Consider the following 14714-nt stretch of genomic DNA (forward strand, 5'->3'; position numbering starts at 1 on the left):
CATTTGTAATGCCCAGTAAGTTAAGAGGCATAAGTTATTGACAAGTGGCAGTAACGTAAAGAGAGAATCTAACATAAGCCTCCTGATGAGAGAGTCTACCCCTACCTGTGGTCTTGGCAAAGGGAACAAACCTGAGTCTAATTCAGTCTTGGATCCAGCTGGCAACTTTCAGGAATTCAGGGGAACAAGTTGAACTGAGTATGCAACAGCACAGCCAGCCTGAGACTAAGGTCAGACGACTCTGGTTCTTCAAAGGAAAAATTATAAGGCAAAATACATATATATATATATATATATATATATATATATATACATACATACAGAAAGAATCTGTAACTTAGGAAATGTACAAATCATTAAAAAAATGTTTAAATGGCAAGACTGAACTATAGCATCCAGGGATGCACATTTGGGTGACAAAACTTTAAGAAGAAAGGAAGAGACTGATAGGATAGTGTTTACTTACAAGGGAAGAGGGTCTGTGACTCAGCTAGGGCATGGCCGAGCTTCCTGGGTAAATGGCAGTTTCATTTCTTGAGTTGGTGGTGGTTACAAGAGAGGTTTAGAGTAAATCATTAAGCCTTATAGTTAGTGACTCTGTGCCCTCCCTTCATATGTTTGAAATATGTTCTGTTTTTTATAATTTCTGAGTCCCTAGTTCCTACTTTAAATGCATATTGCTGAAAAATACAAACACTGTTAGGACTCATTAAGGAGAATTATGGGTGACTAATCCTTAGTTCACTGAACAGCTGTCCTACATGATCCAGCCCCGAGAACTGGACAGGACATGAAAGGCAGCCTCAGGTCTGCAGAGGCAGTGTTCTAGGATGAGGCAAAAGGGCAAAGCCCCCACTTGCTGCCCTCTTTACAGATTGGCTGCAATGCCGTCAGCTGGGCCCCTGCCGTTGTGCCTGGAAGCCTCATAGACCAGCCATCGGGGCAGAAGCCCAACTACATCAAGAAGTTTGCATCAGGCGGCTGTGACAACCTCATCAAGCTGTGGAAGTAAGTGGGGTTGGTGGACTCCTCAGTGGGGCTCTTCTTACCTTCTGCCCTACCTATGGCTCAGCCACAGTTCACAAGAAACAGGATCACCTTTCTCTTTCCCTCCTGTCCATACATTACTGTTTAATCTGTCAGAAGGACATCCTTTAAAAAAAAAAGCCCTTTGCTCAAGTGCTTTTACTCTTCACCTGATTCCCATCTGCTGACTAGTTGGCTTTGGAGGAACAGAGCATTTCTTTTTAGCTGGTGAGCTGAAAATCCCACTCAATGAATGAAATCAGCAGGAATAGCTTCTTGGCCCCTGTGGAGGATGGGGGAGGAGTGGAGGTGTAGGACAGTCACTTGATCTTCCACCTGCCAGATTCTCCTTCTGATGTCCCCTGTTAGGGAAGAGGAAGATGGCCAGTGGAAAGAGGAGCAGAAGCTGGAAGCACACAGCGACTGGGTTCGGGATGTGGCCTGGGCCCCCTCCATCGGCCTGCCCACCAGCACTATCGCCAGCTGCTCACAGGTCAGCTCAGACCTGAGAGCACCCCATGTTATTTGATCTCAGAGTAAGTCTCAGTAGCCCTTACAGTCCACCTGAGGGAAAACCCTTTAAAGGTAAGGGCAGAACAGCAGGCGCCTTTGGACAGTACTTGTGGGGGAGCTTGTAGAGCTGTGTCATCCTGAAGTGTGGCTTTGGTCAGGAGCCAAGAGGGCCAAATTGAGGATCAGGGGATGGAGGTGCCCAGGTACAGTTCTGAGGGTGCTCCCAAGCAAGGACCAAGGGCAGTGAAAAATTCTAAGACTTTGGACTCATCTATCTGCCCACTCTTCCCACACAGGTCACAAAAGTAAGGTCAAGGACAAGCCTTTAATTATATGCCACCACCACTCTAGAAACAAGTTAAGCCAGGCCTTATACATCATTTGAGCCATATGATTTGGTCCTAAATTTGAGAGGGACTTTTTTTTCTAACTTGTCCCTTCCCATTCTCTGAGTTTGGTCTTTAGACAGGCATTCCCTCAGATGAAAAAATACAGACAGAGCCGAAGGGGGCCCGAATAAGGAAGCAACTTAGCAGACATAGAGAAAACCCCAGGGAGAACTTAAGCATCGACCATTGAGACAAAGTCTGTACCTGAAACCAATATGAGGAAAGAAATCTGGGAGACTCTCTTGACCAATTTGAAGTGTTTCTGGGGCAAAGGGATAAAGCACATATGCTGGGCTAAAAATTGATCATCAAAACTATGGAGACCTCAGAGGTCCATGGCTCTGCTTTGCACTAAATTCCCCACTCTATTCCTGTAAAGGTCCAGTACGGCTCCAGATTCAAGGATATCACCTATGCTGATCCCTGCCCCATCTCCTGACTCTAGCCTGTCTTTTCCCAGGATGGTCGTGTCTTTATCTGGACCTGTGATGATGGCTCAGGCAATACGTGGTGCCCTAAACTGCTGCACAAATTCAATGATGTTGTGTGGCATGTGAGCTGGTCTATCACAGCCAATATCCTGGCTGTCTCGGGCGGTGACAATAAGGTACACCCCATTTTCATGACATAGCAGACAGAGCACTGTTTGTATTTACTTTGCCCACTAGAAAGCATAGTTAAGTGTTTCACTTTGGAAGGTGAATCTTGGAAAAGCTCAGGCTTGGAAGGAATCTTCGTGAGAACAGCATGTTGAGCATGATTCTTAATTAGTAAATCTTATGACCCCTGCCTGACCAGAGATAGTCTGCCTTCCTTTTACAAATACTAAAGAAATTAATAGAAGTGATTTGTTGCATAGGGATCACAAAGTTATCCAATAATCAGGCCTGAGTTCGATCCAAAGCCACTGTCCTAGCTGTGCATTCCCCCTAACTCTTTGACCATTTCACCTTGTAGTGACATGCAGTCACCACTGTCCGAAAATTAAAGAGATTTTAAAAAGAACTCAAAAGAGAATATCAAAGGGTTTTTGTCCACAACACTTAATTTTTAAATGTTTTTTAATTTTTAAATAACTTTTTTAATAAAGTCACATTTTTAAATTAAAAAGGAGGCATATTTAAAAAATTCAGTACAGTTCATGAGTACTTATTATGCACCCACTGTATACCTATTTCTGCTATACTATAAGCCTTACAAAGGGAGAGATATAAAGCCAAAGTAGCAACTGGAAAGCTTGGGTATACAGAAACGCCAGCGCAGGGCAGGATAGCAGCAGAGCAAATGTCTTTGAAAAATCAACATGACCCCTGCCTTTTGATGGCAGATGGCATCTTGGTAGATGGCCATGGCTCATTCTCCCTTTCTGTAGGCAGCTTTTTTCCCCCAGTGGTGGCAAAATACAAATAAAGTTCACCATCTTTTTTTTAATTGATGTACATAAAATACACAAATCTTAGTGTACACCCTGACGAATTTAAACGTGTATATATACTCATGTGACCATTGCCCTGATCAAGATACCAAACTTTCTCACTAATTTTTTTTCCTATCACCTATTTCACCCATCCCTCCACCCCTCTTCCCTATGGGAACCACCAGTGTGTTCAGTTTATGGATTTATTTGTTTTGTTTCTTTGTATAAGTGAAATCATACAGTATTCATATTTCTCTGACTTTTTTCACTTAGCATAATACCCTCTAGGCCCATCCATGTCAAAAATGGCAAGATTTCATTCTTTTTTATGACTAAGTAATATTCCATTATATGTATGTATATACACACATATCACTCTTTTTTACCATTCATCTATTGATGGACATTTAGGTTGTTTCCATATTTTGGCTATTACAGATAATATTACAATAAATCTAAGAGTGCATATGTCTTTTCATACTGATTTTGTTCTCTTTGGGTAAATTACCAGGTATAGAATTGCCAGGTCACGTGGTATTTCTGTTTTTAGTTTTGTGAGGAACCTCTGTAGTTTTCCACAGTGGCTAGACCTATTTACATTCCAACCAATAGCGTAGGAGGGTTCCATTTTCTCCATATTCTCACCAATACTTGTTATTTCTTTGGAGAGTAGCAATTCTGACTGGTGAGAGGTAATGTCTCATTGTGATTTTGATTTGCATTTTTCTGCTGATTAATGATGTTGAACATATTTTTATGTGCCTGTTGGCCATGTGTTTGTCTTTGGAAAAATATCTATTCAGGTATTCTGCCCATTTTTTAACTGGGTTATTTGTCTTTTTTGGTGTTGGGTTGCATGAGTTCTTTATAGAATGGATAGTAGCCCCTTACCAGATATATCATTTGCAAATATATTCTTCTGCACAGTAGATTGCCTTGTCATTTTCTTGATTTTTTTTTCTTGCTATGAAGAAGCTTTTTACTTTGATGCAGTCCCACTTGTTTATTTTGCTCATTTCCCTTGCCCAGGGGAGGCATATCCAAAAAAAAAATTACTAGTGCCAATGTTTACGAGATACCTGCCTATGTTTTTTTCTAAGAGTTTTACGGTTTCATGGCTTACACTTAGGTCTTTATTCTATTTTGAGTTTACTTTTGTGTTTGGTGTAAGACAGTGATCTTCTACATGTAGTTGTCCAGTTTTCGCAACACCATTTATTGAAGACACTGTCTTTTCCCTGTTATATATTCTTGCCTCCTTTGTTTTATATTAATTGACCATGTAGGCCTGGGTTTATTTCTGGACTCTATTCCATTGGTCTATGTATCTGTTCTTGTACCAGTACCATACAGTTTTAATCACTGTAGCTTTGTAGTATAGCTAGAAACTATGGAGCATGATATCTCCCAGCTTTGTTCATCTTTTCTCAAGATTGCTTGGGCTATTCAGGGTTTCTGTGGTTCCATACAAATTTTAGAATTATTTGCTCTAGTTGAGTGAAAAATGCCAGTGATATTTTGATAAGGATTGCACTGAATCTATAGATTGCTTTGGGCAACATGGCCATTTTGACAAAATTAATTATTTCTCTCCATGAGCACGGGATAGCTTTCCATTTATTTGTGTCATCTTTAGTTTCTTTCATCAGTGTCTTACAGTTTTCAAAGTATAGGTCTTTCACCTCCTTGGTTAGGTTCATTCCTAGGTATGTTAATATTTTTCATGCAATTATAAATGAAATTGTTTCCTTCATTGCTATTTCTGTTAGTTTGTGATTAGTACATAGAAAAACAACAAATTTCTGTATACTGATTTTGTAACATGCAACTTTACTGAATTCATTTATTAGTTCTAATAGTTTTTTGGTGAGTCTTTAGGTTTTTCTACATACAGTATCAAGTCATCTGCAAATAGAGACAGTTTTACTTCTTCCTTACCAGTCTGGATGCGTTTTATTTCTTTTTCTTGTCTGATTGCCATGGCTAGGACTTCCAGTACTATGTTGAATAAAAGTGGTGAGAGTGGGCATCCTTGGCTTGCTCCTGATCTTGGAGGAAAAGTGTTCAGCTTTTTGCCATTGACTATGATGTTAGCGGTGGGTTTGTCCTATATGGACTTTATTATGTTTAGATATGTTCCTGCTATACCCACCTTGTTGCAAGTTCTTATCATGAGTGGATGTTGAATTTTTCCAAATGCTTTTTCAGCATCTATAGAAATGATCATACAGATTTTATCCCTTTTGTTCATGCAGTCAGGGTGGTCTGGGATAAAAGGAGTATAAACCGGTGAATCTGCATGTCACGCTAGGACCACCTTGTTGGGTTTGGTGGGAGCTGGCAGGCTACCTCACTCACCTCTGGAGCTGATGAGTGCACTCTGCCCCTGCCCTTACCTGAACTGTGGATCTGCATGGGTAGTACAAACAGTGATGCTCGCCCCGCTCCCATCCAAGCTAGGAGTGTCCAGGGAGAATGCGAACAGTGGCACTTAACAGCTCCTCCCATCCCAGAGAGAGTTCCAGCTCTTCCTTTGCCATTTGGCAGTCAGGTTTAACTCTTCCAACTTCACCTTTTTTCTGTGCCCCAGGGCAGGTGAGTCTGTGTTCTGATAGCTCAGTGATATCCCTCCCTACTGCATGGCTGCCCTGGGGATGGGTCTCTCTGTTACTGGGTCTCCATTTCTCCTGCCATTTTTTATGTGTATTTTTTTTTAATCTTATGGTGCAGGTGTTCACTTATGCTTTCATTCTTCCCCAAGATGACTTGCTCTAGGTGTAGGTGTAGACTTGGCGTGTATATGGGGGAGGGCTTTTCACACTTCCATCTTGGATCTGCCTTCTGGTGTTTACCATCTTAATCATTTTTAAGTGAACAATGCAGTTAGTGTTACGTACACACTGTTGTGCAATCACCACCATCTTCCATCTCCAGAACTCATCTTCCCCAACTGAAACTCTGTTAAACTACTCCCCGCTCCCTCTCGCAACCATTGTTCTGCTTTCTCTTGGAAGTGGACTCCTCTAGGGACCTCATATGAGTACCATAATAAGCCAGTCACAAGTTGGAGGTCATCTCTGCAGTAGCATGTCATCAGTTTCCTTCTTTTTTAAGGCTGAATAATATTCCATTGTTATCTATTAATCTGTTGATGGATATTGAAGTCTTTCTTTTGGCTATTGCTGAATAATGCTGCTGTCTACATGGTGGGTAAATATCTCTTTAAGATCCTCTGCAGGTGGCTTTTACCCAGCCTAGGGTCATTTTTGTGTACAGTGGCCCCAAAGAGATCAAGCAGGCCCCATCTCAAGTTCATCTTGGAGCTGGAGTGACCCTCAAAGGACAAGTAATCCAAACCTCTTTATTGCTATAGGAGTTCCAAAGTCAAGACTAGAGCCCAGGTTTGGTGGCACCCAGGAGAAGCAACAGGCTCCTGACTTGCCTCAGGGAGCCCTACAGAAATGCTTACAAGGCATAACCAAGTGCCTGGCTGTATATTCCATGTTCTAGGGTCTTCTGTCACTATGCTTTTATGCTTCCTTATCTTCTTTGTAAGCCTGTTTCCTACAAGGAACTCTACTGCTGTCTCCATAGCATTCCATCTCTGAGTATGTTTTCAATCCATAGTACTCTGCACAATGCATGTTTAGTGAATAAAGTCTGTACCTAAAGCAGGAATTCTTAAAATTATTTTTTCTGTCAATACATGTACCTAGTTTTGTAGGTTTTATTAATGATTTTTTTTAACAGTATGCTAATTCTTACTCTCCAGGAGCACACTTTTTCAGCTCTTAGCTGCTTTTTCCACTATTTACTAAATGACATACTTAACTGATCTGCTGTCTTCCTCTATCAATTATCAAATTGTAGCAGTTTTTAATATTTTTATTTTGTATATTAAGGCACATACAGTAAAATGCAAATTTAAGTGTACAGCTTGATGAATTTTGACATGCATATACTCACATGTATACATGATGCAGACTGATTTCAAACACTCTAATATTTTTCCCTTCACCTATTTCACCCATTTCCCTATCCCACTCCCCTACAGTAACCACCAGTCCATTCTGTCTTCATGAATGTTCCCATTTTTTGGTTTAGTTTCCACATATGAGTAGGAACAGTATTTTTTTTTATTATACTTGGCATAATACCCTCTAGGTCCATTCATGTTGTCTCATGGATGGCAGGACCTCATTTCTTTTTTATGGCTGAGTAATATTCCATTATGTGTATGTACCACATCATCTTTATCCATCCATCTGTTCATGGACATTTAGGTTGCTTCCATAGCTTGGCTATTGTAAATAATGCTGCAATAGACAGGAGTGTGTATATCTTTTCAGGTTAGTGATTTTTGTTTTCTTGGGGTAAATTCCCAGAATTAGAATTGCTGGATCTTATAGTATTTCTATTTTTAGTGTTTTGAAAAATGGCCATACTACTTTCCATAGTGGCGGCACCAATCTGCAATCCTACCAGCAGTGTGTACAAGGGCTCAGTTTTCTGCACATCCTCACCAGCACTTGTTATTTCTTGTTGATTTATTCATTCTGTGAGGTGATATCTCATTGTGGTTTTGATCTGCATTTCCCTCATGAGCATCTTTTTGGGTGTCTGTTGGCTATCTGTATGCCTTCTTGGGAAAAATGTCTATTTAGGTCCCCTGCCCTTTTTTTAAATTGTATTATTTTTGCAGTGTTGAGTTGTATGAGTTCTTCATATATTTTGGATGCTGAGCCCCTTATCTGATATATTATTTGCAAATATATTCTCTCTGACAGTAGGTTGCCTTTTGGTTTTGTTGGTGTCCTTTGCTGTGCAGTGGCTTTTTAGTTTGATGGGGTCCCACTTATTTTTGCTTTTGTTTCCCTTTCTCAGGAAGACATATCCAGAAAAAATTAATAGTGCTGATGTTCAAGAGTGCACTGCCCATGTTTTCTTGTAGGAGTTTTATGGTTTCAGATCTTGTTTAGGTCTTTAATCCATTTTGAGTTTATTTTTGTGTATGGTGTAAGACAGTGTCAGTTTCATTCTTTTACATGTAGCTGTTCAGTTTTCCCAGCACCATTTATTGAAGAATGTCTTTTACTCATCATATATCCTTGCCTCCTTTGTCATATATTAATTGACAGTACAGATGTGGATTTATTTCTGGGCTCTTTATTTTGTCCCATTGGTCTATGAGTCTGTTCCTGTGGTAATCAAAACCATACTGTTTTGATTACTGTAGCTTTGTAGTATAGTTTGAAACCAGCGTGTGTGAGTGATACCCCCCATCTTTCTCAAGATTGCTTGGGCTATTCAGGATTTTTGTGGTTCCAAATAAATTTTACAATTATTTGCTCTAGTTCAGTGAAAAGTGCCATTGGTATTTTGATAGGGATTACACTGAATCTGTAGATGGCTTTTGGTAGTAGTAACATTAATTCTTCCAATCTCTTGACATGAGTATCTATTTGTGTCTTTGATATCCTTCATGAATGTCTTACAGTTTTCACAATAGAGATCTTTCCCCTCCTTGGTTAAGTTTATTCATTTTATTGTTTTTGATGCTCTTATAAATGGAAATTTTCTTGGTCAGATAGTCAGTATATAGAAATACTACCAATTTTTGTGTTGATTTTATATCCCGCAACTTTACTAAATTCATTGATTAGATCCAACAGTTTTTTAGTGGAGTTTTTAAGATTTTGTTTGTATTAAATCATGTCATCTACCAATAAGACAGTTTCATTTCTCTTGCCTGGTTGCTCGAGGTAGGACTTCCAATATTATGTTGCATAGGAGTACTAAGAGTGGGCATTACTCTACAGTTTCAGAGAGAAAACCTGACTAGTTACTCTGTTAGCTGGTGGACTTACCATATATGACTTTCATTATGTTGAGGTACATTCCTTCTATATCTAATTTATTAAGCTTTTATCATGAAAAGATGTTGAATTTTGTCAAATGCTTTTCCTGTATCTATTGAGGGGATCTTGTTATTTTCTTTCATTCTATTAATGTATCACATTGGTTTTTATAAGTTGAATCATCTTTGCATCCCAGGTATAAATCCCATTTTATCGTGGTGAATAATCCTTTGATGTGCTGAATTTGGTTTTCTATTATTTTTGACAGTTTTCGCATCTATATTCATCAAGGACATTGGTTTGTAGTTTCTGATAGTGTATTTTTCTGGTTTTAGTGTCAGTCAGTTCTCCTGTCCCAATAAAATGAGTTTGGGTGTGTTTCCTTCTCTTTGTTGTTTTGGAAGAGTTGGAGAAGAATGGTCATTAATCCTTCTTTAACTGGTCAAGTTCACCAGTGAAGCCCTCTGCTCTTGGGCTTTTGTATGTTGTGATTACTGATTCACTCTCCCTACAATTATTTTCTAGTTTATTTTTATAGAAAATTACTCAGATTTTGTTTCTTTCTGATTGTTATGTTGTATGTTTCTTAGAATTTGTCCAGTTTGTTGGCAGTTATTTATAGTAGCCACAGTGGTTCTTTGTATCTGTGGTATCAGTTGTACTGTTTTCTTTTTTCACTTGTTTTTGAGTCCTTTCTTTAACTTGGTTAGTCTTGGTTGCCATTTTTATCTTTTCAAAGAACCAGCTTTTTGGGGTTATTCTGTTTTTCTGGTCTATGATTTGTTTCTGCTCTAATCTGTTATTTCCTTCTATTTGCTAATTTGGACTCGGGTTCTTTATTCCCTAAGGTGTAGAATTTGGTAATTATTTAGAATCTTGCTGTGAACATCCCTTTTAAAACTGTTTTGCTGCGTCTAATAAGTTTTGGTATATTTCCATTTTTGTTTCAAAATACTTTTTGATACAGTTGTTCAAAAACTGTTTATGTATTCATTAACTTTCTAGTTATATGCCATTGTGGTTAGAGAAGATACTTGGTATAATTTCAGTCATCAAGACTTGTTTTGTGGTCTAATAAGCCTTCTGTTGAGAGTAGGGTGTTACAGTCTCCTTTTAGCTCTGGTTTTCTTTGGGCACTGATATTTACAATTGTTACGTAGTCTTGATGTATTGAACCCTTAACTATCCCCCACTCTTTTTTGGTTACCATCAGCTTGAAATATTTTTTCCATCCCTTCACTCTCAGTCTGTGTGTGTTGTTTAAGGCTAGGGTGTATCTTCTATACCTGCATATTGTTGGATCTTATGTTTTTATCCATTCAGCCATCCTGGCTTTAGATAAGCTAATCCATTTACATTGAAAGTAATTATTAATAAGGACTTTTGTCATTTCCTTGCTTCTTATCCTGCTTTTTGTATGTTTTGATGTTTTGTGGTATCAGTATGCCTTGACTTTTTAATCAAAAAAGTGTTTTGATAAACTAATCCCCTTAGCATTTTAGGTTATTCATGTTTCAATTTATGTATTTTATGTGTAACAAATGTTGTTTGTGGTTACTATGGTTACTTACAACAGTATTTTAAAGGCAAAAAATAATTACCATATTATAGAATCCAACTGTGACTGTTTTTACCATTCAGTTTGTATGATGATGTTAATTAGCATCCTTTTGCTTCCACTCAAAGAACTCCCTTTAGCATTTATTTGTTCAAGAAAATCTCCCTTCATTTCTGAAGGACTACTTCACAGGTATAATGACAATTTGTACAATAGACAATTTAATGTGTCTCAGTGTAGCCTGATGAGTTCTGCTTATTTGGGATTCTTTGGGTCTCCTGTATCTGGATGTCTTCTCTCTCCAAGTTTGCGAAGTTTTTAGCCATTATTGCTTTAAATTTATTGCCTGTCCCTTTCTCTTGGAATTCCTGTAACTCCCCTGACTGGATAATGTCAAAGGTCCTGCTTTTGAAGCAAACTCTAGAATTTGTTGGGGTTTTTGGTAGTTCTGTTGCTCTGTCAAACTTGTATTGTTCATGCATTGTTTTTCTAATTTCATTTAGCTGTCTGTGTGTTTTTAAGAGGATTATTCTAAGTACTTTGATAGATCTGTTTCCTCTGGTGGTGTAGTATTTACCTGATTTTTCCTGATCCTTGATTCCTTATATTGGTACATGTACATTGGAGGAAGTGGTCTCCTCTTCCAGACTTTATTTAGAGGTTTTGGATGTCTGCTGGTAACAGCATGAGAGCAGGGCAATTGCTTGAGGTTGTGACAGGGTGGCTCTCTACTCAACTGTAGTTGGGGCAGTAGAACAGGACGCAGAGTAAGGCTGGTTGGAGAACTGTATCAGGCAAGAGTGTGCACAGAATATCCTGGTCAGGTGAGGCCACTGGTTTTGTTCTGCAGACAAGGAGAGCTGGGGACTTCCTGTGTGTCAATTAGGGTTGTCAGTCTGAAGCCTGTATGCAGCATGAGAGAGATTAATTAGAGCTGCTTTTCCCACTGCATCAGGGAACCTAAGGCAACCAACACCATTTCTGGTCTTGGCTCAAGCCACCTCATGCCCTACAGGCTGTAATTTGGGGACGATCAGCTCTACCCACCCAGCACTCTAGGGGGCTGGTGCTGAGGTGCACAGCTTGTAGGTGGTCTTGCCAGCCCTTCCTGTTGGCTAGGGATGAGGCAGCTGTACTGCCTGGGCAGAACTGAGAGACTCTCCTTCAGGTACCTCCCAGATCTTGCCAGGGACCATTTTCTGCAGCACATGGGGGTTATGCCTCACCTTTTCTGCCTAAGCTAGCAAAGCTGCTGTTCAGGAACTTTTGTGCCCAGATCCAAGTGCTTATTGTTGAATTCCCCACCCCTTCATCACAATCCTATTCTTACCTGTCCAGTGCAGTCTGTCGGGGTCTCTTTGGTATAAGGGGTGCAGACCTGTGACAGACTGTGTGTGCTGGTTTGCAGGTGACCTTGTGGAAGGAATCAGTCGACGGGCAGTGGGTGTGCATCAGTGATGTCAACAAGGGGCAGGGTTCCGTGTCCACCTCAGTCACAGAAGGCCAGCAGAATGAGCAGTGACAAGACCAGATCCCAGAACTGCCCCTTCCCAGGCCAGCTGACCAAACTGCGGGAACAGACAGAACCAGAGTGCTCCTTTGCCTTAGTATGATGTGATAAGGTTTGTAATGTTAGGTCTGGCTCAAAGTATTCATATTATGAAGAAATGGTGAATGATATTCAAATATATTATTATTTTAAATATGTTTTTTGGCCATTTTTATGCACCTTTTGAGTTCAGGCCAAAGGTGTTCTGAAGTAAAGTCATGTTGTTTACAATTTTTCCTGCATTAGCCTAACACCTCCCTTGAAAGCTCATTTTCTCTTGTTGGTCAGTGTATTAGACCAGCATTAACCAAGACCAGTTGCTTGGGTCCCTGTCTGAATTCTAGTTAGTCACTATGTAAGCATATTTGAGTCAGTTTATCCTGATGCCATAAACCACTGTAAAAGGGAGGCTAGACAGGGACTGTCATCCTAGCTCTCTGGAGTGCCCATCCTTGCCTGTAGAATGGGACCAACCAAGTCACTCCACAGAATCTTGCAAGATTCAGATGAGATAACACATGTGGGTGACCTACAGAAACTGACCCTATCTGAAAGGATGGGTTTTGGCAGGGACCACAGTCTGCTCCTAATCAAGAGCATCACCTCTCAGCAGAAGCCCTAAGCTCCTCCGCTGAATCAGCAGCTAGCACTGCACTTGAACTGTTCACACAGCAACAGGCCTGACAGATACATACCCCTGGCTTTCTGATGAGGAAGCTGGCACAGAAGGTAAAATGCCTACCCAGGGTTATCCCCTGCCCAGTGGAAAAGCCGCCAGTGTTGGAATCCTGATCCATCTCAGCCCCAAAGCTCTCTCAAAGGCAAAAGTAGGGAAGGGATGTCTCAGCTACAATTGAGGGGTAGTGCTCACCCCAGACCTTTCACCTCTGTCACATGTTCAATAGAAGTACTTTAGTTGAAGTGAGAAGACAGAGGCCAGAACCCAGCCCACTCAATAGCCAGGAACCCACTAACAAACATAGCTGTACCTTATACCACACCAAGGATCACTTAATCTGGATGTAAACGAAACTGCCACTAGCAAGAGCAGTACCAAGTTAGCCATTCCTGAGGCAAGGGAAACCCCAGGTTTGTTTTATTTTGTTTTTTTCACCACAAAATAGGCTCATCAAGTGGAAGCATCATATTGTATCATCTTCCAGCACAGTTGCCAAGTAGTGCAAATGACATGAACGTACAGACAATTTAAAAGGTACCAAGAGTTCTGGTTAGGCCAAGACGACAGTAGCAGCCACAGTGTTTTTTAATCCTTTCACAAAAACAAAGCAGCAGGCAGGATAGTCAAGCAAACCCCCAGGTTTGAAGGTAGGTAGGTCTTCAAACCTTAGAACATTAAGGAATGGGCCCAGACTGTTCATTATCTATAACAGCTGTGCAGGTCCAGCATAGGGAAGTAAAAGGTTGCAGGGAGGTTGGGTCTTAGGAGCCAGGTAACCCAAAAAGTGTCAGATACTCATCTGTTCTGAAGAGAAAACTCAGCAAGCCAGTGTGAACTGAAAACTAGGAGACGGTTCATATGCTTTGACTTACAAGTAAGTTCAAAGAGATGGGGAGGTTTCCACTTGCACACATGAAGGACTATAGCTATGAGTTTCCCTCAGACCGTAAACAACTAGAAAACCACACCAAGTACAGGGAACTGCTTTCAGACACAGGACAACAGGTGGTGTTTGGGAGAAGGGCAACGAGTGACAGGGGCACACCTGCCTGGCTTACTGCCAGGAGGTGGTTTCCAGGCAGAAGCAAGAGTCAAGCGGTCTCACTCAGGTGGAGAGAAAGCAGAGTTCAGAAAGCCTAGGCCAGAAGTGGCAGGTCAGAATACTAAGAGGGAGCTGCTCAGAGCACACACGCTCCTGCAATCTGCAGAAGGGTCTCCAGAGTGTTTGACTAAGTACTAACCTGCATATATGAAGGGTGTGGAACTCGTCATGACCAAAAAACAATAAACCAAACAATTCCTGGAACTTACAGAGAAATGGGGACAGTTCATGTTCCCAAGAGCCAGACCATAATACATAGGGCAAGGCCTTGGGTAGGGTGCTAAGATCATGCCTTTTACATCATAAATTAGGTCCAGAAAAAGCAAACCTTGACAGGATCAAATTGATCCACAAATAATTTCACTTTGTATCAGATCAAAGCCCAACACCCTTTAAAGGCAAAACAACAAAATTCAGCACTTGACAACATAAAATTCACAATGCCCAGCATCCAATCCAAACTTACCAGGCACACAGAGAAGCAGGAAAATATAACCCATAACCAGGAGAGACAATTACATGACCCAGAAATGAGACGATGGAATTAGCAGATAAAGACCTTAAATACAGCCATTACAAATATATTTAAGAAGGTAAAGGAACAAGAACATTAGAAAAATGAG

At 40.4% G+C, this 14714-nt stretch overlaps 1 protein-coding gene and 1 long non-coding RNA gene across 3 annotated transcripts in view; one reads left to right on the forward strand and one right to left on the reverse strand.

The window, feature by feature from the left end:
* The window catches only part of SEC13 (SEC13 homolog, nuclear pore and COPII coat complex component), a 35647-nt gene extending 23179 nt beyond the window's left edge, over positions 1–12468 (forward strand). For both annotated transcript variants that reach the window (XM_036923454.2, XM_036923455.2), the window contains 4 exons: positions 875–1008; positions 1396–1519; positions 2389–2535; positions 12170–12468. In XM_036923454.2, the coding sequence (XP_036779349.2) occupies positions 875–1008; positions 1396–1519; positions 2389–2535; positions 12170–12283 (519 nt within the window). In that variant the 3' untranslated portion in view covers positions 12284–12468. The remainder of the gene's footprint in view (positions 1–874; positions 1009–1395; positions 1520–2388; positions 2536–12169) is intronic.
* On the reverse strand, positions 5784–12227 carry LOC118931209 (uncharacterized). The gene is made up of 2 exons (XR_005032302.2): positions 12092–12227; positions 5784–11664 (listed from the first exon to the last, which is right to left on the reverse strand). It is a non-coding gene; the product is annotated as an uncharacterized LOC118931209 (long non-coding RNA).
* Positions 12469–14714: the final 2246 nt, after the last annotated feature.

This window comes from Manis pentadactyla, chromosome 1, assembly GCF_030020395.1.
Source record: "Manis pentadactyla isolate mManPen7 chromosome 1, mManPen7.hap1, whole genome shotgun sequence".
Classification (NCBI taxonomy): Eukaryota; Metazoa; Chordata; class Mammalia; order Pholidota; family Manidae; genus Manis; species Manis pentadactyla.